Genomic DNA, 26,369 nt, shown 5'->3' on the forward strand with positions numbered 1-26,369 from the left:
GAGATCTGTACAGCATTATGATTAGCGTATGCACTTCAGCAAATTTTTTTTTTTCCTTGTGTGTAGAAAACTCTTGGCTTACATCTCCATCTACCCTTCTTTTATTCTGGCTGGAGCCAGGCACACTAAATAGTGATTAAACAAAAAATTAAAATTCCATTTTTGCGCATTTGGCGTTTGAACGCTGATCAGTTGCTTTGGTGGCATGTTAAGTAACAGCATGGTAGACAACAGAAGGGGCTTATTTACAGCAATCTGTCTAAATCCATTTTCAATGTATTGCTTAATATGCTTTTCTACTTTAATTCATCTTCAGTTTTTAAAAAATGAAGGATGGAAACAGGCAGGAGATTAGTTTAAGATATTGCTGGAGAAGTAATCACTCCTTAGTGGTAAACAACTTCTAGTTCTTAAGGAAAAGAAAATGTGCTTGGGCTGAAACAGAACTTACGGGCTTGCTGTAGGAGTTAATGGATAAAATTCAATGGCTTGTGCACTTACATAGCTTGACTAGATGATCATAATGAACCCTTCATGCTTTCAAATCTGCTTTTCGCATTGCTGTTTACAGCTGACCATTTCAAAAACAAAGATTTTTGCAAAATGAGAAGCTAAAGTAGAGCAAAACAGAAAATTGCAAAGGCTATAGCCTTGCTGACCTATTTTATAGGACAGAAATCCAGATCCCTAACCATGCGGCATTGATAACTACGATGTTCAAACAATGGTCACTGTATTCCACAGTTAAAATGCAGATACAGGTGGGATGTGCCAATGGGACAAAAATGTTATGCCTCTTGCTATGCAGTTAGAATTAATGAGAAATTATGATAAAAGTGAAAATTGACATGAAATATAGCATTAAATGTGAGACATAGCTCCCTGCAAATGAGATGCTTGTTTAATAGTTAAGGCAAAAGTCAGTCCTAGGAAACTTGCTGTGTTTTGCAGATTGCTTGATATCACAGTCTAGAGCGTCTGTTGAAGGGTTATCATCAAGTTATGCAATTTGCATAATTGAGTCAAATCCCATGCAGCATCCTTGAAGGAAACCACTAAAAAAAGCAACATTCTGGTCCCTGTGTGCTGTGTCTGGATTTCTAGAGCTCAGACATCTTTTACAAAGAAAAAAAAAAAAGGAAAGGGGGGGAGGAGCTTCTAAAATACCATCAATGTCAGCAACCTGCCCTTTTTCACAATGAGAAAGATTTTGAGTGCATATATGCCTATCTTCCCTCTGCCCATGATGGCGTGTTGCCTGCAACTTTACACACTGCTCTGCTAATAGTGATGACATGAGCATAAAAATTGCAGTCAAGTGGGGGGAAGGCAATGTTTTGTCATTCATGCTGACTTTTTTTGGTAGTCTGCTGAAATTAAGTTGGTCTTGAAGTGTGATTCTTAACAAGAAATACGATGCTAATCAGCCTGATGCAGCTACGCCTTCCCTTCGGGGCTATGCGGATCGTGGGTGCTGGCAAGGTCACTGAAGCAAAGACACTGATATTTTCTAGCACTGAAAGTCACTTCAAAGTTAATGTTCAGACATTGTTGACAGAACTTGTCAGTGACTCACAGCACACTTTTCAGATAGGGTGTTTTAATAGTGACCTGCAAAACCAATGTAAGCATTACATATTTGCTTGCAAGGGATGCAGTTAGAGATATTCTAATCTCTTAACATTTACCCAAGTTGAATTAAATTTAATGGGGCATTTCTGAATTGGATTGACTAATTTAACTTCTCTGCCCAAGACCAAAAAAGCTCCAGAACGCAGCATGTCTGTCATGACCATCTGCAGCTATGTCTACCCTTCAAGATTCTAAAAGCCACTTAGAGAGGTATGTGGATCCAACAGAGATTAATGTTGTGTTTTATCTTGTGTGAATCTCGTTTGGCTTTAGTTGTACAGGGCAGTAACATCATGATCACTACAAGCAGAGGAACAGATGAGTCACCCCACACAGTCTTCATTTTATTTTGCCAGTGCCAACATGAAGAAAAGTGGATCCTTGTAAGTCTTCAAGACTGAGAGCTGTACAGCGCCTGTTCCTAAGGGCTTAAGATTCAATAACTCTTATTCCATGTGCCTCCAAAGTCCAACACTACAGTTCAGAAAGGTCTGAATAACTGATGCATGTACTCCATAGTTTCCCCTCTTAATTTAAAGTTTGCAAATTACTGAAGTTTTTTTCTCTTGGCCTGTGTGGCCTTGACAGGGTTTAGCTTAGCTCAGCTCAAAGATGGTTTTGAGAGTAAATTTATTTGGGACTGAGAGAAGTAATACATCTATCTACCAGACTTTCTGCTGTCTGCCTGTCTGATTTGGGCTCTGTATGTAATACAGTGGCAGTCTCTGTGATTTTTTTTCTTTTTTTTCTTTAACAGCACTGGAGGATGGCATGCTACTGCCTGCTTTTACTCAGTATCGCAGCATTTAAACTGCTTGCGTTGTGTTGTTGCTTGCTCTGAGGGTATTTAAATGCACGTTGCTGACCACTCTGAAGAACAGCTTGAAGCTGTGCAGAAAATTTACTTCCCTGTTGACTTTATCGTATATTGAGCGAACAAATACAAGGGCGGCTCCAGCCCAGAGCCTGGGGGTGCTCACCATGAGCAGGGATGGCTGGAACTGCTTTTCAATGGCTTTTAGGTTGCTGCTTGGCCTGATGAGCGTTGGCTGCTTTGGTGGTACAGCTTTGTAATGGTGCGAGATGCCCCTCCTGAAACAGCCGATAGCCCAGTGGTGCGGCTTCCCTCTGGAGGATGCTGGAGGTGGTGTGAGTCCTTTAGGGTATACTTCAAACTCGTCTCCCATCTCTTGAGAGCTGTTGTGGAGAGCAGCTCAAGATCCATCCCATTAGCATATTTCAAAAGGAGAGCAATCCACACAGGTACCTGCAGCAGTGTATCTTCTAAGGGATGTTTTCAGACTGGAGTTCAGAGGAAAGGGGGGGTGCCTCTGCAATTCTAGTTTAAGTTGCCTGAGTCCCAAGAAGAGGTGGGATTTAAAACACTCTTACCAGTGCCCTGTTAGACAGCTTGGATGTCTTTTTGCTAGTGGGTCTCTTTTTTCCTCTTTTTCTCCAGAGTGCCTGACTTCCCCTGGTCACTTCACAGGGGCTTGGCATAGGGTGCTGAGTTACCATCTGCACAGTGGGTGTCATGAGGCTCAGAGTTGCACTGTGTATTTCGCCTTTTAGATCTAGTCCCTAGACACTCTTGCAATGCTCTCCTCTTCAGTGCTGAGTGGGATTTCTAGAGTAACTGCCGATAGGGGGTTTACACGCGTTGAATAGCAGCAAATGGCAGAAGGGATAGTGGCATTGTAAATGATTCTCCTGGTGTGCTCATTCAGTCCAGAGTGCTGTAAACAAGAGACAAAAGAGACTTAAAATATTGAGGTTTCAGACTTGCCAGTTGTTCCTGTGCCCAGTATGACACTTGTGCACAAGCCTAGCGCTCAGAAAGTTGGCAAAACTCTCCTGGCAAGAAGGTGCTCTGGTCTGCAAGAGCTTTCCAGGACTTTTCCTGGCAGGGGAGTATGCTGGAGAGGAAACTATCCAGTGAGCAGGCCTGGCAAAGCAGGGATCTTGCAAAACAGAGGCAAAAATCTTACAGAATGGTAGTGTGCTCTGTGGGTTATCTAGTGGGGATGATCGGGAGGGTGGCATGTTGTCTGAAAAATTAGAAACCACTGTGGTGACTAGAAGTAGACATGCTGGACTGTTGCAGTAGCACAAGGTGGCTGCTTCATGGTGCTGAAAATTTGATCAGTTTTACACCAAAAATAACCAAGCTGCCACTTCTACTGTCTGTCTGTCACACAGCTGTCATCCAGACCTGCTCACATTAGCCGGCACAAGCTAGCAAAAGTCAGGTAGAGTTTGCATAAATTATTTGTGTGAACATTAGGTCAGAGCCGTGGGTAGATGCTGAAGTTGGGTTTGCCTGTCCCTCGCCCATGCCATGCCCTGGCTCACTGCACCCCGAGGAAGCATCTCAAACCACTTCTGCTTGCACCCACTATGCAAAAGCAGCAGCAACCTCCTGTGGTGGAGCAAACATTAGGTTTCTGGCTGGCACTAGCATATACCCTGTATGTTTTTGAAGGTGTTCTGTGACCGCGTTGCTGACACCAGCCTCAAATTGACCCAAGGACTAGCTGCATGCTTAGTTTTTCCCCAGAAGTGCTGTTGTCCACTGTGTTCAGTTTGCCCTCCCAGTGGTTTCTTGCACAGAAAGTACTTTTTCATTATCAGCAGGTAGAAATTCACATAAGAACAGTGGTGTTTAATGGGATGGCTAGAAAACCACAAGGCAGGTTGACCAATTCAGTTTATTTCTGGTGAGTTCAGCTGAGCCCTTCCAGAAATGGAGAACATGGTTCTTCACCACAACTTTGCTGCTCTGGAGCTGCACTTACCTTTTCCTGCATGATGGGAATTGGTGAGGCTTTTGCAGTGCCTCTCATGAAACCCTTTTCCCTCAGCAAGTGTACATCTTCAACATGTGCAGTCAAAGGTGAACTGAAGACATCGGATTGCTGGTGGCGATCTTAATTTTATGTCCTGATAGGTCCAGAGTAAAATTCAGGAAGGTACACTACCAGTTTCTGTATTTGAACAGAAGTAAGGATTTGGAAGAGTAGAGTTCGTGTGCTAAAGGGACAGTAATTAACAACATAAAAATGAGCTATTGTTTTTGATTCATATAGCTTTGTCAAGGTGGAAAATAAAAGAACAGATAAAAAAGATGAAGAAAATTAAGGAATCATGGGATAAACGGAAGAAATCAAGTACACCATCTAAATATAACTCTACTGGGATTTTTCTCAGTGGTCACTTTTCTTCTGGGTGTAACTGACCTTTCCTGGTAACCAGCCTTTTCTGGCAGTTGTCTGGTTCTCACCACTGTTAATCGCATCCTGTAGTATGGTCCTGCTCTTCCCATGCTGCCCTTGAGAGTTCCTTTCCCTCCATCTTCCTGCATCATAAGTATTTTTCAGAGAATATCCTTGTTGGCTCCAGGTGGCACAAGTGGAGGTTCCTTAATACTTGTTCACATCGTGAACTAGCTATGTGACTGACTTCTTGTCCAGCCTAAGTGCCCGTCAGCTCTCCTTCAGTGAAAATAAAATTAAATTGCAGGGACCAGGAAGGCAAATGCTCTGAGTATTGATGTTAGTTAATTGAAATGTATAACTCAGTGTCTGGTTTCATGGATGAAACTTGACTTCTGCCCGCTACGTTACCACCTGCAAAATGTCAAGAAGCTGAGTGTAAATCATTTTATGATCTGTGATTGAAAGGATCTAGATTGATTTAAAATATCTTGTGTGTGTGTATGTGGGGGAGTTCTAATAGTTCACAGGGCAGCTCTTAATCAGATTGAGCTCTATTACTTTTAGACCACTGGTTTATTAGCCTTTGGCATGGTAATGCAACTGACATAACTCAAGGTTTTCATGCAGTTCCTTTGCTAATGGTTACCACCCATAACAGAGCAGGTGGAATAGAGCATGTACCTGCATTCAGCTGCTCTAGTTCACTTTGATATCTTAGCTGAAACCTCTCTCCACTGATGGTTTTGTAAGCTAATACACTGGACTCCCTTCCTGCTGACTGTTGCAGAAGAGGTGTGATGCAATGGGGATAATCTGCAAAACCTTCACAGCAAGGTTCACTAGAGTTTATCTGTCACACTGCAGTGAGGTGAACTGCATCAGCTGAAGTCTAGTGCCTTGGAATAACAAGTAAAATGTCCAAATGTCCTCTTTTCCCAAGACAAATCTAGGCATGAAAATAAAGAGTTTCTAATTTAACTAGTCAGGCAAATGATGTCTGTGTCCCAGATGCCAAAGATGCCTGATAACCCTGCAAGGTTACTATGCCAACCGTTGCTTTTTGGTGGTTGTTTGGTTTGGTTGACCCATTAGTGAGATTTTAAACCTCTTGCCCTCCAAGGAGGGAAGCTTTTTTTTCTTTCGAGGAAGTTCTACCCTGTGGAGTACTCCCTGCAGGTCATGAGGAATTAAAAGGAAAAACCTCTTAAGTTCTTTGTGTAACTACTTCTGCAGTAACGGTGCTACAAATGACTTAGGTTTGTACTCTACCAGCATATTACTACATAATTGAAAACTCATTCTCAGAGAAGATGTTCTCTTCTTGACCCTAAAACCTACTTAAATATATTTTGTTTTGTCTTGGTTTTTTTCCCCTTGGATTTTGGGGATGTCAGTGTTTGAGAGGTATCATGGTTTTCTTTCCACACACCATAGTCTCTTTGATCCTGAATTTACCCCATCTTTTGCTAACTTGTTTCCAAAGCAGCCATTGCTTTTGAATTTCAGGAACATCATCCTGAAAAGATGAGCTCTAATTGGGTTCAGTGCAAGCTCATGCCTTGTGTAAAATTTGCTTTTAAGTTGAGCAGCAAGAGTCTTAATAAATGACCTTTTAAATCTTATTTTGATTTTATTCAGGTATAGTAGTGTGCTCATTAATAATGATCCGGCAATAGGTCTCCCATTACAGCTTTTTGTTAATTAAATAGAATGTAAGATGTATGGGATGTTTTCAAAATGAAACTAGGAGTTTTTAATAGATTCCTTGATTGAGAATACTGGTCTGCATACATGATGGTGCCCTGAAAAAAAAATCACTTAACAGCTATAGATAAAGTACTGTTCTGAGGCAAGCAAAACTTGCTTCCTCCCTCAACCATTTCAGGTAAAAACTACTTGCTTGTGATGGTCTTACCTTAAGGAAGATGTTTAATCTCCTCTTACAGGAGTGGGAGACTGTTAAGGAAAGGTTTCATGTGTTGTGTATTTGATATATCCCATCTTTTGTTTCAAAGGCATCATATGTGAGGCAAAAGAAAGACCCTTACTTTGGTGTCGGACAAAGGAAAAAGGACTGGCATAACAAAGAAGCTATAAGGAGAGACTCTGAGCGTGTAGGTATGTAAGATTACTATTAAAATGTTTTAATAAAGATTGTAAATTAGTTTGATATTATTTCGTAGGCTGAGTGCAGAACAGCATGTTCAACTTCAGGGTCAAGATGATGTTCTTGACGTGAGGCAGCAGTTACTGTGTGTTAATCCCAGTTAAAGCCTTTTTCCCCAACTCCATAATAACTCTTTTGAGGTGAAAATCTATTGGTAACATCTTGATATTTTTAGAATAGTTACAGTATTGATTTTTAAAAAACTTACCAAAAATGTGTGCCTGTACCTCTCCCAAAAATAAGAGAACCAGAAAGGAAGAAGAGGGATAAGAAAAATGTTCTAGATTGTAACATTCATGCAAGTTTTATTCCATGGTTCAGGGTTTTGTCTTGCATTGCATAAAAGGGCCCATTTTTAACATCACAGCTTTACACTGGTGTGTCTGCAAGGGCTCTGCCTTCTCTTTGCAAGAGCTCAGGTTGTTAAATATACATATCCATCTGTGCTGGAAAAAGCAACAGTGATGAGGTATTCAAACCATATGTATTCTTCCTGCAGTGAAAAAAAAAACAACCACCACACTCTGTAGATCCTCCATGGTGTTGCCATAGCCCCTTCATCTGATGTTAGAAGGAAGGCTTCTAACTTCTACAATTTGCACAGCTAAGTGGTTTGTAGCAAAACTGCTTATCAAATAAAATAGTTAGGTTGACATGGTTGACCCAGTGCTAAATGTGACATAGAGCACAATACTAATGAAGGAATTTTCAAAGGGCTATAAGGTGACTGCTGCTTTTTTGATATATGGATTACATTCTGGCCAGTTAAGCACCAATTAGTAGTAATGATGCATGTTTACTTTCTGTCTATCTATAGGAAATGGAGAACAGGGAAAACCTTACCCAATGACTGATGCAGAGCGAGTGGACCAGGCATACAGAGAAAATGGCTTTAATATCTTTGTGAGTGATAAAATTTCTCTGAATCGTTCCCTTCCAGACATCAGACATCCAAAGTGAGTATATAGTTTGCATTTCTACGAGTGAGGGTTTACAAGCCCTATAAATTACCACGTCAGCAGGAGCATGCTCTCTTTTTATTATGGACTCTTGTACCTTTGTTCATCACACACGGTTCTTTCACCGCTGGGTCCTGTCTTTTAATAAAGGACAGTGTATAGTAATTGCAGTGGTAAATAGGAGACCAAATCTGGGGAAAAAAAATCCACTTTTGATTCTAAAAGACTTAAAATTACCAAAAACTTGCAGCCCTGCACAGAAGAGATCTTGAACTTAACCCAGAGGTGGCTACTTCCTTCACCTCTTGCAATGTGACAGTTCAGTTCCTGAGCCCACTGACATAGCCAACAACTTTTAGCAACTAATAAGGTGGAGTTATTTCTTTCTGTAGTGGAAACTGATGTGAATGTTTGACTCAGTTGATAAGAGTCCTAAGTGTACCCAGGTGATGACTTTATCACTAAACACCTGTCCAGTTCTTATGTTGGCCACTAGCTGGAAATGACCATGAAATGCTCAGGAGGTGAACAAGGTTTGAGTAGCTCCACTCAACTACATATGAAGAGTTTTATCAGTAATCCTTCTGATTTATGGATTAGTTTCTTAGACATCTTTCTAGTAAAAAACCTCCTCAGGGTTTACAAGTAGAAACTAGTTCCAATTGAATGCTGGCTTTTGAGTTCATCTATTTTTGGACATTATCCCTTAGGATGGTGTCAAACTGGATTTTGTGCAAGCCAGAAGGAGTTTTTCTTTAGCAAAAGTGCTTCAGTTAGGACTTAACCCTTGTTTATACAAAGCTGAGAGGTTTTTAAATACTGTTTGTGTGGTTCTAATCTGAAAGCATTGTTAGACATTTGAGTGGAAGCTTGTGTGAGGCCGTTCTTATCACAATTTAGTGAATCTGAATTCAACATCTACTTTATTCATGAGATATAATTTCCAGAAGTCAGGTTTTGTAATTTGTTAGCTGCACATTTGAGAGATTACCTCTTCAGCTGTCACAGCAAACTAATCAAATACACTGGCTTGACACCCTTTCTCAATATATACTCATAAACCAGAGTAGTGAGTATAGCTCCATAGATATTTTAGGCATGCAGCTGAAATGTTCAAACATAGAGATAAATCAGGTAACTGAAGATGCTTGTTGATCAACCCATACTCAAGTTCTAGGAAATACAGTTTGAGTTTGCTAACCTAAATTATACCTGGCCTCCATTTATAGGGGCTGCTGTGGGCTCTGAGAATTTAAACATCAGACAATGCCAGTATTTCCTCAGCTGAGGATTCAATATATTAACTCACATTCCCCATTGTTTCCCAGAGTTGCTGACTATTCGTTGCTAATTCTACTACTTAAACTTTTTTAAAATATGAAATTTCTAACTCCAGTCCCCAGTTACCCCAGTCACCAACCACTTAAGCTGTGATTAATGATGCTGCTGCAGCTGGTTTGCTTGTTGCTTGACACATCCTTTCTCCCACCGTATTGAGTTATAATTGTGGAGGTCTCAAGGAGAGGATAAACAGTGTGTGTGTAATGGATGCTAGGATTAGCTGCACAGGGAGTGGGGTTACGTATAATGGAGATTTGCAGTAAAGGAATTCACAACTGAAAAGGTCTGTTGTGCATTCCCTGTGCCCATTAAAAAAAGATATACTTGAAATGGTATGGTTTGTGTTATTTGGGAGGTTGATGAGGGCAATTTATAAAAAAGTTAGGCTGAGATGGAGTCCATAAAGAGCATTCTAGAAAGAAGGGAGCTGTGTTTTAGAGCACTTACTTTACCTGGTCTTTTACACGTGGTAGGAGATAATAGAGACTTTGTCGTTTGGAGATGTGCCCACAGACAGAGGGGAGTGTAAGGAGAAGGTGAACTGGGCAAAGATGCACCAACTGTCCTGTCCTAAGCTTTGGGGCCCCAGCTAGGATTCTTCCCAACAGCTGGCCTGGGTGGGGAAGGACAAAGAAGCAGCCAATGTGTTTGCTGCCTTCTGAGATGGTTTGTGTGGACCTCTATATACCAAATAGTGTGTCACCTCTGCTTTCTGTTAATCGTGGGAATCGAGGGGCTGGGGGAGGGCACGTACTGGATCTGCCTGGTACACACATACGATTGTTTCAACAGTCATGTCTTCCCCTGCTAACATTTCCTTTAAGTGCTTCTGGGTTTTTTAATATTAAATACTAATTTTGCAGGTCTTGTAAAGCAATTGTAGATGTGGTAGCTGGAGGGAAACAATTTTTCTCCATGCTTAATGGTTAAACTTAATAGCTAAAGTTTCCCACTTGTTAAAGTTAGAAAATGAGAATTCCAGTTTAAGAAGAGTTAGAAGAGACTTGGGTGCTCTTGTTTCATATTGGAACAGAATTATAGCTAATAGCTATCTCGGAAGAAGGTTAAGATTGCAATGCCAAGGGCTGGATGAAAGCAGTCCATGCAGCTTTATCTTGCATCTTGCATCTGTGCATTGCAGCCATAGCCTGCAAGCTCTTGGCAGCATCCCCAGACAATTCATTAGACCCAGAATAAGCTACTGTCCTTTCACGCAGGCACCAGAGTAACTTCCTGTAACTGCAGATTTATTGAGCTTGTGTAGCATAGGTGCATCCTTCTCCATTCCCTGGGAAAGGTACCAGGAAAAAACTGCCACTGCCAGAGCAGCTTTCGTTCCCATCTGTCCTTCTGGGGAACAGCGAGGGAATTACTGTGTGCGTGCACACACTGCATTGTGCAGGTAGTGAAAGCCTCGCTGAGTGCCTGACGGGAGAGAGTCTGCAAATCAGCTCTGGTGCAGGCTGTGCAAGAGGTCTGGTGGTGTGGCAAGGCGGGGAGCGGAGTATGACCTCCCTCCCCTGCTAGTGGAAAGAGGGCAGCCTACCCTGCTAGCAATGTCATTAATATATTCTAAAAATCTCTATTCACGTAGCCGCTTCTGTTTTGCACTGGACTTGTGAGGTTCTAGGAATGGAATAGATTTCTGTCCCCTAGTGAACAGCTACTGGGTGTTTTTTAACTACAATTGTTAGCTGTATGACCTTAGGTGTTACCTGTTTAACAAGGTTCAAACTCCACTTAGGGCCACACCTGCAGGAAAATAAACACTGCACTTATTGCTGCAGTTTGAATTTTCTTCATTAAGCTACCTTGTAAACACCTGCACAAGGAAAGAAAGCGTTACCCCTATCTTAAAATTAAGAAGATTAATGCTGTGGGGAAATACCCCCAAATTCAAGGGGTCCATATGGGGTCTCTGCAGATCTAACTCTCCAGCTTTATCCAAGTTCTGCAGTCCTTTGTGTTCAAAGCCCAGCCTTCTTCATTTCTGTCTGCAGAACTGATCCCAGGTGTCAAACTAGACTTGCTGAAAAATGGGGAAGACAAGATTGATTATTTAGGAAAAGTATGATTTGAATAATTGTCCAGCATGACAAAGGAAGCCTTTGGTAGAGGTTGGAGGTTGATCTATTACTGAGAGAGGTGGGTTTCTTTATTGGGCAGTTCTTACCATGCAATTATGCTGTCTCTTCTCTGTACTGTTCACAATGTCTTGAACTTCTAGGACTGTTTTAGGGAAGGTGCTGTCACACAAAATCCTTACTTCCTGCACGTTTAGTTTAAAAAATTTGGATGACAGTTATATAGGTGATTAGAGTGATTTGCTTTTCTGAAAACTGGGAATAAGTGAGCTAAACCAATGTACTGATAATGCCTAGAAGAGATACATTCAGCTTCTTGAAACAACTTCACAAGGAAGAGGAATTTCTATGATCTTTGAGGCATAAGGACAGGGAAAACAAGTATTTTGGAGACTTTTGTATCTTAAGCTAGAACTGAAGTTACCTTTAAAAGCAGCTTCAGCACCTGATAGATCCCTCTGACTTTCTGTGTTGCTAAGTGTCACTGGTCATGCAGTCCTCACTTCATACGGAAATTTTTTTTTTTTTTTTTTTGCCAGGTAAACTAGATCAGGTCAACACTGGCTTGATAACGCCTGAAAGTTGGTGGGTCTTTTCAGGCACTTTGCATCAATTTGAGGAGCAAAGAATGAAATAAGTTACTTGATGGTAATTAATATGGAAGTGCTGGAGGGTTTTGGCAGCGCCTTTTGACTTGCTCTATCTATGTCCAGCTGCAAGAATAAGCTGTACCTGGAGAAGCTTCCGAACACTAGTGTGATAATACCGTTCCACAACGAAGGATGGTCCTCTCTCCTCCGGACAGTGCACAGTGTCTTAAACCGCTCCCCTCCTGAGCTGATAGCAGAGATAGTGCTGGTGGATGACTTCAGTGACAGAGGTATGATAATTTGTACATAACATCTCCACCATGTTTACCTACCTATGCTTACCTACTTAAGGGATCAATGAACTTGTAGATACATGTCTGATGACTTGAGGTTTTTTACTTGCCAACAGCAGAGCTCAGGTAAACCTTGCTCCTGTACCTTTGAAAGGCCAAAGGTCTAGCAAAAAAACTCATGTTCTATATTCAGTTTGTGCTGGTTTAGCTGCTGATGGCATGGGCTGTTCTGTGTTTTGGACAATGTGAATAAACAGGGAAGCTGGCTTTAATGTTCTGCTAAAGGCCTGTGTAGCCCTTAACATTTAAACCCAGGGTTAAATATTTGATCCTTGGAATAAAAATTAAAAAATAAATAAAAAAATAGGGGGGGAATAGCTCACTCCTCACATTCTGCATTTTTTTTTCTAGACACAGAAAATGGTAAAAGAAGCCTTGATAAAAGGTTTCCTCCCTGCACTGCCTATGATTTGGCTTACTTTTCTCCTGAATTTTGTGCTCCTGAAAATCAAATCTGCAACATCCAAAACTTTGACTGCTCTTGCTTGCTGACTTGCTTGCAACTACACTCCTTATTTTGTACTGCACTGCCAGTAGTCGTCATCTTGGATTGGGTTTAAGTGCTACATGCAAAGTAGTGTAGTTGCTGGCGTAACGCATCACCACAAATGAAACAACCACTTGTAATTGCAGCAGCAATATCTAGATGTAGTTACCAAATTTACTTGTTCTGTAGCAGAAAGGAAAGACGTCTTTTCCTCTGAACCATTTAAGTGCTATATGATATAAATTAAGCTAGACTTTGTCTTGTAGTTTGCACCCTTGCTATGGTAGAAAAGGCAATCCAGCGAAGGAGGAATGAATGCCTCTATCATGTAGACATTGCATAGCTAGAAAGATCACATGGAAAGTCCTCTGAAGTAGCTGGAATTCTCCTGTCTTGAAGAGGGTACAGTGACTTTAAGGGGTTATGATCAAATCTAGCAACTGTATTTTCTCCTTTAAAATTACAAAGACTATTTAGCTGTATGAGCTGCAGAGTTCAAGAGTCCTGCCACTGAAATTACTCAGCTAGGGGAAAAGAGCTCTCTACATGGATACTAAAGGATACACCTCCAAAAATCTGACACGTAGGAAGCTCCTAAGATGAGCTGGGAAACAAGCTTGTGAGTATTTCGTGTTCTAACCTATACTGACTTTCAAATAAGCACTACCCAACAGCTATTGTATTTGTTCTAAAGTACATCTCTAATTAGTCTGCAAGGCATGCTGGTTTGAACAAATCAATATTATATGAAATAAGTATTTCTTTAGAGGATTTTCAGACTAAGCTGGGGAGAAAAAAAAACACAACCTCCTAACAAGGTCTCTTTATTGCTACTCAGTCTAGAAGCAAATTAGACAAGCTCATGCTGTAACCACAGCTGAATTGTACAAACAAGTGTCGTTTGAGAAAAGTGGAAGTAATGAAATCTGGTTTCCTGTGGATCTATTTTGCCTGTTCTCTAGATGTGCCCTTCTGACCAGGCAAAAGAGAGCACTCCTGGCTCTGCCACCCCTGCTCCTCATCAGACTGTACACATGCTGTTTGTCCACCTCGCTTTTGCTCTGTTCTACCTGTCTCTGATAAGATGCAAGCCCTTCTACATCAGTCATCCATCTTTCATACAAAGGTTGCAAAAGTAGCTGGGATTTAACTTGTGTGCAGCATCTATTTATAGATGAATATAAGAGACTACTGGTGTTGGACAGTGAGCTAAATTGTCAAGGGAAGAGAACGACACACAGGCAAAGGGAGTGCTAATAACCTTTTTTTTTTTTTATTAAAAACAGTGTTTTCCTCTAGCTCAGTTGATCTATGCATGTTGGAACAATTACTGGTTAGGATGAAACATTCTTCCTTCACTGCTGTCCGTTCTGTATCCGCACTGTAGTGTTTCCTGCTGCCTGCTGCTCCTTTTTCAGCAGTCGGTGTTCTTCCTTAACAACACTGGGGTTGACTTCCACATCCTTCCCTAGGTTTAAATAGATCCTTAGTCTTCAGGAGACTAAGTCCTAAACATGTAACCTTGACTTGAAAAGGCTGCTGGTTACCAATTTCTGGTTTTAATTTATCCATTGTATGTATTTAAAAAAACCACAAACACTTCAACCCAATACCTGAGAATTGATAATTTAACGCATCAAACTGAACTGCATGTAGGAGCAGAGGCTCCAGGAAAACTTTCACTTTGTGTGTTGTATGTTTGAAAAGGGCACGTTCTGGGATTTGGAACTGTTAGGCCACTGTTCTGGTTATCTGTTTCTTATGATTAAATTGGGCAGGTAATAAAAACCCTGTGTCCAAGCAGATGATCATCACCACTGTGCCACAGAACTGTGAACAGTAAAAGGAATGAGGAGAGATTTCTTGATTTTCTTTGAAAATCATCAATTATTAGTCCTCTGCATGGTCTACAAGGCAGAATGCTGTGCTTCTGTTTCAAATGCTAGTCTCACAAATTTTTAACAGCATCTTTCTTTTAACATTGTAGAATCACTGTTGGACGTAGCGATAGTAGAAGCCACATTTGAGATCAGAGAGGCATAGTAAGAACAGTAAATGTCAGCTTCTTCCCCAAAGAGATCAGTAAATAGTCATCATAAACTCCAGTGAAAAGCAAAAGATGAAAAGGATAATTGCTCAATAAAAATCTATTATTAATTTTTTTATCGAGAGGTTACCCTGGCAAGATAAAATATCAGACATACTCTGCTGTACCTCATGATGGCCTTTCACTTGAGGGTTGTCTAAACAGACCTCTAGCACTTTAATAACTCTTTAAAAAGGCTAACCTTCAAGAACTTGGCTTTCCCTGGCAAGGAGACTATATCCCTCTTGCTAGCGTTTCTTGTGTACTGACCTGTGTTGGGGTTAAACGTACTGGGCTTTGCCGATCTGCCCTTGAGGTTCTGTTAGCATTGCTTTCTTGTTTTGCCATTGCACTGGTTTCTGTAGGTGGTGATGTTAGTGCCAATCCATCAGCCTCTTTCATCCATGTATCTCACACATGGAGAATCTTTGCTTCACATGAAGTAAAGAGGACTTTGCTAATAATAGAAATAGTAAGTATGGAAACCTGGCTACTGCACACATCAGTGTTTTTTCTGACAGATGTTACTTTCCTATGTTTTTCATCTGTTTTTAAGCTTGAGAGTAAGGAATTTTTGGTGTAACTACAAAGAGGGTTGAGAAGTTGGCTAACAAAGTGATAGGAGAGTGAAGACAGATTTCTGGGTTAGTTGGTGGCTGTTGTGGTCTGCAGCATACCTGAGAGGCAGCTGTGTTGCTTTGCGTTATTGGAGCTCTTGGACAGATGAATCAGCATCTGGAAGTGTCAACAGCCTTTTATTTCTTAATTTGTTTGAGAGACACAATTCTGTGACCTTTAGCAATAAACATTTTTCAACCAAAAAAGGCAGTCCTGATGACAGCAAATCATAATAGCGAGCAGCAAAAGCTTTACAAGTCATGTTTTTGAAATGTTTCCTTTGCTTTGTATTTTAAAAATCAAAATGTGCTGGAACAACTTGCTGTCTGGAATTTTTTTTTGCATGCCTGTATTATAATGCAAATGATCAAAATCTAGCTTGCTTCAAACAAATTTAGTGCTGGATTCCACATCTGCCATAGTGCTCTAGGAAAGGCTACCTGTCAGTGGGATCAGTCTAATGCAGTACAGTGGTAGCATCCAGTTTGCCTTGAGCTGTGGACCATGTTGTCACCTCCAGCAGCTGTCTTTGACACTTGAATCTTTCTTTGTGGGGATTCCCTTGTTAGGTTAAGTTAGCTTAAAAGAAGCTGCTTTCCAGCACGTGCCATTGGTCACAACAGTGTCAATATTGTGGGGCTATTTTCTACTTTTTCGGATAGTCTCTAGTATCAACGTAGCATTCCCAGCAAGACTATGATAGCATATGCTTTTTTCCTCACAGACTCAGTTGGGATGTCTGTGATATAAGGGCTTTCTTCTCCTGGCTGTAAGCATTTCAAAACAATTGTAGGGATTTAATGTGCAGAAGAATATAGCTTATATTGAAGAGGGAGGCATCCATTCAGCAGACTTGGAGAATAAGAATTAACCTGCCCAGTGTTGTGTGCCTCTTCCTGCATGCTACCGAGAACTGCTGAAGACCCACAGACTGACCTCCTCAGACTAACCTCAGCTATTTCAGGGTGGTCCAAAATAGCGCCTACCCTCCTGGATAAGCAGAAATCAGAATACAATACATGTGAATTACGACTTTAGAATTCTTGATCATAAAAACACCTAGCTGCGGCAGTGCTGTGTGGATTTGGGGCTTCACTTTTAATTTCTATAGCTATTCTTTAGTTCTGTTCTCAGTTAAATTAAGCCTTTTCATATGCTGGCTTGCAGGGTGCTAATTATATCCCTCTGAGCTTGTTGTTACCAGAATGGCCCCAAGTAAACTAAAATGCTTTTTTCATGTATATCAGTTTTCTCCTGGGGACTGTCAGATATGAAATTTGTTTGCTTTTTGATTATTTAATTACAATGCTGCTGAGTGGTAAGTGGGTTGCATTATACCATAGAAATGGGAGGAGGGGAAGAGAAGTTGAAATGCAGGTCAGTTTGTAACACTGCTGGTTTTTGTATTGGCTCTGATGGCATTTTACTATTGATAGCAGGCAATGAATGACAGGCAGTTCATGATTCTTCAGGGTCTGCCTCAGTCCCTAGACCTACAATCTGAATCTGGCAGTGGTGGTGAGAAATCGAGCAGTTCATCTCTGGTGTCTGCCTTGTACGAAAGGGATTGTTGGTCTCCATCTAATTCTTGTACCTTGTGGACACCTCTGCTTCTAAGTTTACATGAACAAAGGTAAAGCTGTCCTCTGTCTCTCGCTAGATAAATGAACAGCCTTAAGCTGAAGGAAGAGAGGGCAGAGTATAGTACGCTTTCTCTTTGCAGGATGCTTGTCTAGATGTTCTTTGCTTTTCACCTGATAAATATTTGGTGGCTCTGTACAGCAGTGGAACATCAAGTAAATACTGCTACTGGATGAAAGGCAGAAGTCAAACTCTCCTCTCTTCTGTTTTGGAAAAGAGATCTCTTTCAGGTGGAGGCTGGACTGGAACACATGCAGAATCACAAATAGCAGAGGTTGGAAAGGATGTCTGAAGATTGTCTAACCCAACCCCTCTGCTCAGCTACAGCAGGTTTCTCGAGATCTTATTCACTCAAGTTTTGAAAAATCTCCAAGGATGGAGACTCCATAATGTCTCTGGGGAACCTGTTCTGCTGTTCAGTTACAGTGACATAGTCTAAAAAAAAAAAAAAATAAAATTTTCGTACATTTAAGCAGTATTTCCTGTACCTCAGTTTGTGCCCAAGGACTCCCAAGTCCTCTTCCACAAAGCTCCTTTCCAGCTGCTGGGTCCCCAGTCAATACAGGTGCATGGGGTTACTCCTCCTTGGGTGCAGGAATTTGCATTTCCTTTTGCTGGGCTTCACAAGGTTCCTGTTGGCCCATTTCTCTCGCCTGTCAAGGTCCCTCCGAGTGGCATGTCAGCCATGCCTCCCAGGCTTGTATCATCTGCAGACCTTCTGAGGGTGCACTCAGTCCGGTCATGCAGGTCTTGAATGAAGATGTGCAATTGTGTTAGCCCTAATATTGGCCCCTGGGGTGCACAGCTGGTGACAGTCCGGGCCTCCAGCTCGGCTTTGTGCTGCTGATTACAACCCTTAGACCTCAGCTAGTTTTCTGTCCTCCTCGCTGTCTGCTTATCTAGCCCAGATTTCATCACTTTTTCCGTGAGGATGTTGTGGGGAGGCAGTGTTGAAAGTCAAGATGACTTTTATAGGTAAGAAAAACTTAATGAGGGAATCCAAACGTATTGGAAGAGTAGACCTAATAAAATGGGTTGCACGAGCATCCTGTATGCCTCGATGCTCTAGTTCCCTTGTTGAATCAGCAAAAGATATAACTGTCTAGGGAACACTAATACCTCTAAAATGTAAACTAATTGTTTGCATTTGTATGTTTATCCAGAACAAGCTGATGATATGTATTTTTCAGCCCTTCCTGTAATGTAAAACATGGTAGGGTTTTTACCTTTTCACCCTTTGCAGCAGTGGAAAATTTTGAATTATTTAAGACATTGTAAACTTACTGTGTGCTAGAAGGTTATGACTTAATTGCTGAATGTCATTTAAAAGAAACGTCTTGCCACGTACTTGAGGCTAGCTATGTGCAATGAGGAAAATGCACAAGCCACATGGGTGGTTCAGAAGTACTTTGGGTTTATCTTATTTTGTGGCTTAGCTTGACAGAAATCAGTGATTGTGGCTAGGTGCTTAAATTTCATATAAAAGTCACGTTTCAGCATTCAGTTATTTGCATATTGACTGACAGCCTGTTCTTACTCATTTTTAAGACTACTTTTGTATAAATGACAGTGTTTTAGAACAAGTGTAGTCCCTTGTTGAAGAATGAGAACTGCAGCATCAGTCATCTCCAAAGCATGCATTATATGCAAAGCACTGTGTTGATACAGTAATAAAGTTGAAAGTGGCAGCACTGAAAATACTGCAGTCTCCAAACATCAGGATTGTTCTGGAAGTGTTAACCCAGCTGGGCTGTCTGCCTTACAGCATTTTATGTCTGTACATTGGCAATACGCAAAGACTTAACATCCTTCTTACAGTAACCAGTCAAAATCTGCACCTGTGACTGGGAGGCAGTAACAGTTTCAGCTGAAGTACTTGCATATATTTAACCCAATATGACAATGACATTTGCAAAGTCAACCTTCTGGCTTGTAGATTAAACATGGTATATTTTAGGGTGTGATTATCCAAGAGACATGCATACTTGGCTATAGTTGATTTTGAGGAGAAAATTTTGTTATAAGCAAGGTGTAAGCAAGGTCTCATTTTCCCTTGGGGGGTCGTTAGGGAGGTTCCAGATTTCAGCTTCATCTTTCTTCCAAGGCTACCCTGTTTACTTGAGCCTTATTTTAATTCATGAAAATTATATCTATTTAGGAGTCCTGAAAATATTTATTTGTTCAGCCATTTTTAAATTTTTCTTACTCTTCCCCCACTTTTACTCACTTTTTTCTTAGTTGTGTGTTTTCAGCAGGACTTTGTGTAATAAGAATTAGAGCTGTTCTTTGACATTTGGAAGACAGCAAAGCGTTATGAGCCCAGACTCTGGCACATGGCCACTGCTCATCTTTGAAAGGCAGCAAGAGGCTTTTAGGCCTTTTAATAAATCAGTCCAAGGAGTGTTTTCCCCAAGCAGTGTCATCTCAGCCCTTGGTTATGACCAACATTTTCCCCTTCGTTTGCCCTCTCCCCTCACATAGGGCCAGTCAACTTCCTTTGCACTGTTGTGCTGTCCCCACACCGTCCTGTAGCTTGCTTGAACATTTACTGGCAGGGGAGTGTTGGCGCCCATCCGTTCACCGAGCGTCAGAGGGAGCCACAGCCAAATCCTCCTTTTCCCCTTTAAAGATAAATCCCTGTGACTTTTAAAATCTCCCTTTATATTGCAGTACAAGTAATTCTGGAGGTAGCCATATGGGATAATCTGAATAGAAAAACTAATGTGGGTAAGGCTACTTGGCTGAACCACATGCAGCATAATTTGGTCTGAAGGGCAGAAGTCACTAAGTAGTGTACTGACGGGAGAAGGCAAGGGGTGATTAATCTGTCATTTGGTGCAGCATCAGGTATGTGGCAAATACAACTCTGTTCCATTAATCATATCTGCCAGACCTTAATTGAAAGAAATCATGTTCTTAGTATGTGAAATATAAAAGGGTTTAATACTTGAATTCTTTCTGATCTTTAAGTGGAACAGTAAAGGATTTATGTAGCTAAAGAGATTATCTTTTCATCTTTAGGCACATGCATTGTAAAAGTAATTTTTTTTTCTCTTAAATGCGCTAAAGTGCATCTGGTTAGTACATGTCTGAGTATGGCGTGACGGTGCTTAGGACAAAGTGGTGACAGTCTTTCTTACTGAATTTTGAATCTGATTCTTTTAAAGCTTTTTACCTTAATGTATTTAAAAAAAGAAAAAGCCAAGCTTTTCTTAGGCAACTATGCTTTTCTGCAACCTTTTCTTAAATGTTGCTTTCAAGATCTCTTTTAAAAGTTGTAGTAACTATTGTCTCAACTGATAAAAAGATTATTTTTGTAAATTAAGTCACAGAATAAAGAGGCTTTTTCCTTGCTGTTAGAATTCATTGCAGACCATCTCAGGTCTGTTCAGACTCTTTGAAGTAACTGTCAGCAAGATCATCCCCTTGGGTAAGTGGGGTAAGGTTTGTTCTTTTGGGTGGAGAGACTTGGAACTCTGAGAAAACAAATGTACTCTTTATTTTCATTAGAATGAAATTCTCTGTTGTGAAACATACTCATTTTGATATCTGTATCTCATTAAATCTTGGGCTCTTGATAATGCTCAGTTTGTGGGCCTGGTTGTTCGTCTAGTGGTTTAAAACTACTGGGTGCATAAAGTTACAGTGAGCAGTTCTCAGGCTATGGTCAAATTCTAAGGATTTCACTATTAAAATGATGGAAGCCAATACCAATGTCATTTTTCCATGTAGAAGGTGACTCGGCTTTGGTGAATATCACCGATTCTGGTAGTGGCACAAATATTACAAAGTGAAATAGACTTTAAAGTCATATAAGTGATTATGACCCACAGTCTAGATGTGATGTTTGTTACCCAGACTCTGGTGTGACTTACAGGTAGCACAGCTGTGTGTTTATACTGGTATAGGAGTGAATTTGTGAACTCACCAATACTCTGTGCAGTAGTGAGCATCAAATGGAGTAGAGCAATAAAATAAAACCTTAGGTGGATGTCCAATTTTGGTTTATGGAAGGAGAGTAATTTGTTATTTTCCATTTCTGGCACTGTCTTGCGGGTGTGGGATACTTTAGACAACTGTTAGTGACAGACCTTGCTTTGGATCCATAGTGAAATATGGATGCAATTTGATTTTGTTTTCCTTTTTTGAGTATTCATTTTTAAAGTGTCTTTAAACACCATTTTTGTACTTGCGTATACCCTTCATAAAGGGATATCTAAAACCTGCATTGTTCATTAGGCAATGGCTAGAGAGTATTAAAAATATATTCTCTAGTGTTTAACGGACCTGAGGGCCCATTTTAGTTGTTTACTTCAGCTTTTTTTGTGACAGCCTAAATTCACTAACCAGTTTACTTTTCATCATCTTGTATTTATTACTTTAAGATCAGTTGCTACAGCTGAAGGATTCTTCTAGAAAGATGAGGTGGCTTTAAAAGGTCCAGTTTACTATGACCTCTTTCTCAGCTAATTATTGTGTAGTGAAGGACGTCTGGCAAACTAAAGTTTAAAAAATAAAAAATTGAAGAGCAGAGTTTCCATTACAGCTCATTAAATAAATCTAACTGCATTCCTTGCTACTAAGAAACCCTATGTATGTAGCTTCTATTAGTGGAATTTTGCAGGAAAACAGCTTTAATTTTATTCTCCTCACCTTGAAGTATATGTCCTCATCTAGAGTCAAAAATCTAGATATCTGCCAGCTGCAGTGCAAATCAGCATTTTAATGCTTTACAGCTGCTTTTCTACAGAAGTTAATTAGAAATGTGATTCAAACACCCTCTGCGAGTACTCATATATGATGTCTATTATTGATAATCATAGTTTCTGCTATTTAAGCGTGCATTTTGGGTGGTATTGACAAAGCAGCTGTGTTCCTACAGAGGGACTTTGATAAAGGTGGAAACTTCTTCACTTTGAGAAAATTGGAAGGTAATGCCGCTGCAATTTAAAAATAAAAGTGGATAATCTAAACCACATTCCTTTTCTCTATAGTTTTAATTGCAGTCATATTTTCTTAGTAAAGAAATGCCGCACTCATTCTCTCACTATAACATCTATTCATACATGTCATGAGGACCACTGTTGCCTATTACTTACAAACTAAGTATGCATTGACGTCTCCAGTAGAACACAGTAGTTTACTATGCTGAACGGTGGAAACCAAGGCTCAAGATTTAAAAGCAGGGTACCTTCAGCTATCAGTACTACCCTCTCCCCTCTGTCATCCAGCTAAAATGAATGTGTCGGTTGAACAATATTGTAGATGGGATGGTTTAGTTTTGATATCAGTACAGCTGTGAACAGTCCTGGATTCGTGCTTCAGGATTTAATAGATTTATTGACCTTTCTGGCAGATGTCACTGACTTATTGTGATAGTTGCATTTCTTGTCAATAAAGTAAACAGCAGCATTGGGAACTGATGGTGAAGAGGTCTAGAAGAAGAGTAAAGCGTGAGTTTGTAAAATGTACTTCTGATATGCCAGAGTTTGTTATTACAAGTCAAATGTGTCTGCATTTTTCCTGCAGCTGTATTGGTAATTTTTTCATTTGCCAAATACTTCATTTTCTGTTCTCTGACATACAGACTACAAGACAAACATGTTTGTGCTTTGTCATTCACGATTCTTAACGTATGAGCATTACTGTAGGAATGAAGGATTATCAGTTAGTTTTCCAATATTCCATTTGGCTGCAACCCCAAAGCAAAAATTTTGTAGGTATGTGCTATTAATTTTAGGCTTCATAGTTGTTCTTCCTCACTTAGACACATGAGATCAAAGCCTTTGGACTCCAAAGGGATTCATTCCTACCAAATCAAAGCACCTTTCAAGTGGGTTACATCTTGGACCTAATGGTATGTTCTCTAACAAGACAAAAGTCCGGAGTAGAATTTTCTGTTAATTCTTCTGCTCTTTCTGGAGTCTTTCCTTTTTTGTTGGTTTGTACAGAGCAAATACTTTCAGGCCAAGAAGTTCTTTGTATGTGAATACTGCTGATAAAGGCAAAGCTGAATCTCTGAGGACTGGATTGGTTTGGGGTTGTTGGGGGTTTTTTTCTTCCTTTTTTCCCCAGCAAAACTCAGTGACTTTTAAGGCTTTAATCTCGCAGCTTTGATATGTTCCAAAATGTTTCAGCGTGAAATGTCTTTAACACTTCATCTGCCTGCATCTCTCCAAATGATGGCAAGTTCTGTCTTGCTGTCGGTCATAGGCTTTGGGTTCATGTCATGATATAATATCCAGTACAGCGCTATCAACAGTGAATGTATACTAACATGCTCACCAGAAGTAGATGCAGCTAACCCCTCTAGCACAGAAGCTTGTTTTGACTTGGTCCCTGTGCACCCTCTCTGTTCTGAAGTCTGTGGGTTGCAGAGGAGTCGTGTTCAGTTGGCTTTGCTCTGTCCTGTGAGCAAATTTCTGAAATGCTTTTGCACCTCTGCTTGTCTCTCGAGTGCTAAGAAAGCAGTTGATGTAGATGAAAGGCAATTAAAGACTGATCTGGTCTCTCACAATTTTTAATTCTAGTACAGAAAGTGGAGTATAAATTCACAGGATCCTGAACCAGCGTGTCATGTGTATATTAGCCTCGGACTGCTGGAAGTGGTGATGCTGTTGGTATGGTGGCTTGTCTTACTGTTTTTCGGTGTTTTCACCTGCCCATACAGTGTTTATTAATTTAGTAGAAGAGTGTTAGCATTGAGCAGGAGTGCAGACGTTCCCTTGGTTAAACAACTGGATAATCAAAACCACTTATTTGGCCTTAAGATGAGGGCACAGATTCCCAGGGTTGAAGGCATTATTTGGGACAGTAATGCCTTTCCTGCTAGTCACCATGGCTACATCAAACTTGAGCTGAATATTAAGTGTGCTGCAAGGAGTTCACTCCTGTTTCAGCAGCTACAAAGGCTACACAGGCCAAAAACTACAGCTGTCTAGTTTGTATGTCAGCAAAGCAGCCTCTCTGATGTTAAAAGCAATCAGCAAGGAAATGACTGAGAGTCATAAAATCACCTCTTTAGATCAAATGTAGTCAACAGAAGAGGAAAAAAACAAAGTGGGTGCTTTAATCTTGATACATATTTAATGAAATGGGAAGGGAGAAGAGTAAACTAATGAGAATGACTATTTCCCCTGGGAAAGATGGGTTATGGCACAGGAGGAAAAACTGATGTTGTAGGTTGACCAGGGAGTTGGTATGCAGGACTCAAGAACTGAGGCATATACCACAGGTTGGCTTCACTGCTCCTAATGAACAAAAGGTGCTTAAACCTTACAGCATGAAGGAAGGATGAGTAAATGGATTTTTCTGGATTCCCTCAGGAAGAAATAGTTGAAATAGACTTCCTTTACAAATGAAACTTTCCTGAGAGATTAAGAGGTTATGCTGTAGCTAAGATGATTATTCCCTGTGTATTTCCCTGCTCGGAAATGCAGCCTACTAAACTTTCCCTAGGGTCTGGATATATTTATATGCTAATGCCAGTAAATGTGAATTTTCTCATTTTAAGATTACACCTTTGTCTCTGTGTTCAGTACTAGTATCTCCTGAAGCCATAACTGAGCAGGGTTTGGATGTCTGCTGTAGGGTGGAGGAAGCTATGAGAAAGTTCCCTTTGCAAATTCAGGAAGCAATGGATGATACAGGTGAAACAGCAGAAGTTTATGCACTTGAATTTATCAAAGCACACAGCACAGTTTTGCACAAGTGGTCTTTACCCCAGCAACTTGCAGTCTGGCATATTTCCTAGGCCCCACGCTTCCACTGCTGTGCACTTTATTGTACCTAAAAAGGAAACTTGGTTTTAAAACATTTAGAAAGAGAACAAAGTCAATAAGATTTCCAGAAACCTAACTCTTTTAATCTTCGTTACAATCTAAAGAGGGATGACTGCTATATTAGCAAGTGGGGTAGTGCACTTGCAACTATTGTCCCATGCACAGAAACCCCTTCCCCCCCCTCCCCCCCCAGTTTTTGTTTGTAAAGATGTGCTGAGACCCAACACTGATGCAGAATGGACAGTGGAAACTGGGCCCCCTCCCCTTTAAGAGTCTACCACAGAACTGTAATCAGTGAAGCAACAGATATTAATATTCTCCCTTCCCAAGCCTTTTCTTCTTTGTTTGTAAGAAGATTCGGCTTGGAAAGCTGTGATCAGCTTAATCAGTTTGTTATTATTGGGACTGGTGTTCATAGTACGATTTATTAAATCAGTTTATTATCCTCCCAACCAACTTCAGTGATCAGAGTGTGAAAACATTGAGAGAAAATTAAAACTAGTGTAAGTGCTGCCTGTTTGGATAACAGCACATTTTGCTATTTAAAAGGATTACTCATCTGCACCAAAACAGGGAGAGAAGTTAATTTCAATGATGTAGAGCTTTCTATTTCAGGGAGGCCTGGCTTGCACATTGTGATGGATTCAGGAGGAAGTATAATTCATTCTTAAATTGTTAAATAGCACGTTAGGGCCAAGTATCTAAGTAAAGATGAATGGATTCATTTGTAATCTTAAACAAGCATGTCTGCATGTGGGAGGGTAGGGATGGGAGGCTGGAATAACCTGTAAACAAATGCCAGATGAACAGTTGCACTTCAGGTAGCCAAAATAACCTGCAGGGAAGGAAAACCAGCTCTGTCTGCTTAAAAGGGAGTTCTGCAGATCCTCTAGTCCTTTCCTCCTGTGCCATGTGCCCTTCAGCAGGAGGGGAAAAGTTCCCTGGATTCCCACAGTGCAATGGCTCTCCCATCTTCATAGTATCTTCAACCTTCTGAGTGTAAACTGAAGCAAAGCACCTCAGCAGGAGGCAGGATACTGAAGGGCAGAAGGAACTTCAGTTTCACCGGTGGCATCTGAATAACGCGGGAAGGTGTCTAGGAATGTTTTTGATTTCTGCAGTGCTGCTCATTCTGAATTGGGTTGATGGTACTCATATCAGCAAGGGCACTAGAGCTGCAGATGTGCCGTACAGCGTCAAGGTCAGAAACCGAAGCGTCTAAAGTAACATGTGAACCATGAAATGTTGCACTAGTAGGACAGGGGAAATGTTTCCCTCATCATTCTTTCTCTGGATGTAAATCTGTATCATAGTTTCAAGTCCTGACTGGTACTTAAAATGAGTTAATTTTTTTTTCTATGACAAATGTTGGTAATCCCTTCCCCACCAAATACTGCAGAGATGCTACAGGGACA

The 26,369-nt window shown here is 40.6% G+C and overlaps 1 protein-coding gene across 1 annotated transcript in view; it reads left to right on the forward strand.

The window, feature by feature from the left end:
- Positions 1 to 26,369, forward strand: part of GALNT10 (polypeptide N-acetylgalactosaminyltransferase 10) — a 90,935-nt gene that overhangs the window by 35,468 nt on the left and 29,098 nt on the right. Inside the window, exons 2-4 of the mRNA XM_075056442.1 lie at positions 6,863 to 6,965; positions 7,832 to 7,970; positions 12,112 to 12,278. Coding sequence (XP_074912543.1) covers positions 6,863 to 6,965; positions 7,832 to 7,970; positions 12,112 to 12,278 — 409 coding nt within the window. The remainder of the gene's footprint in view (positions 1 to 6,862; positions 6,966 to 7,831; positions 7,971 to 12,111; positions 12,279 to 26,369) is intronic.

Source organism: Buteo buteo, chromosome 24 (assembly GCF_964188355.1).
Source record: "Buteo buteo chromosome 24, bButBut1.hap1.1, whole genome shotgun sequence".
Lineage (NCBI taxonomy): Eukaryota > Metazoa > Chordata > Aves > Accipitriformes > Accipitridae > Buteo > Buteo buteo.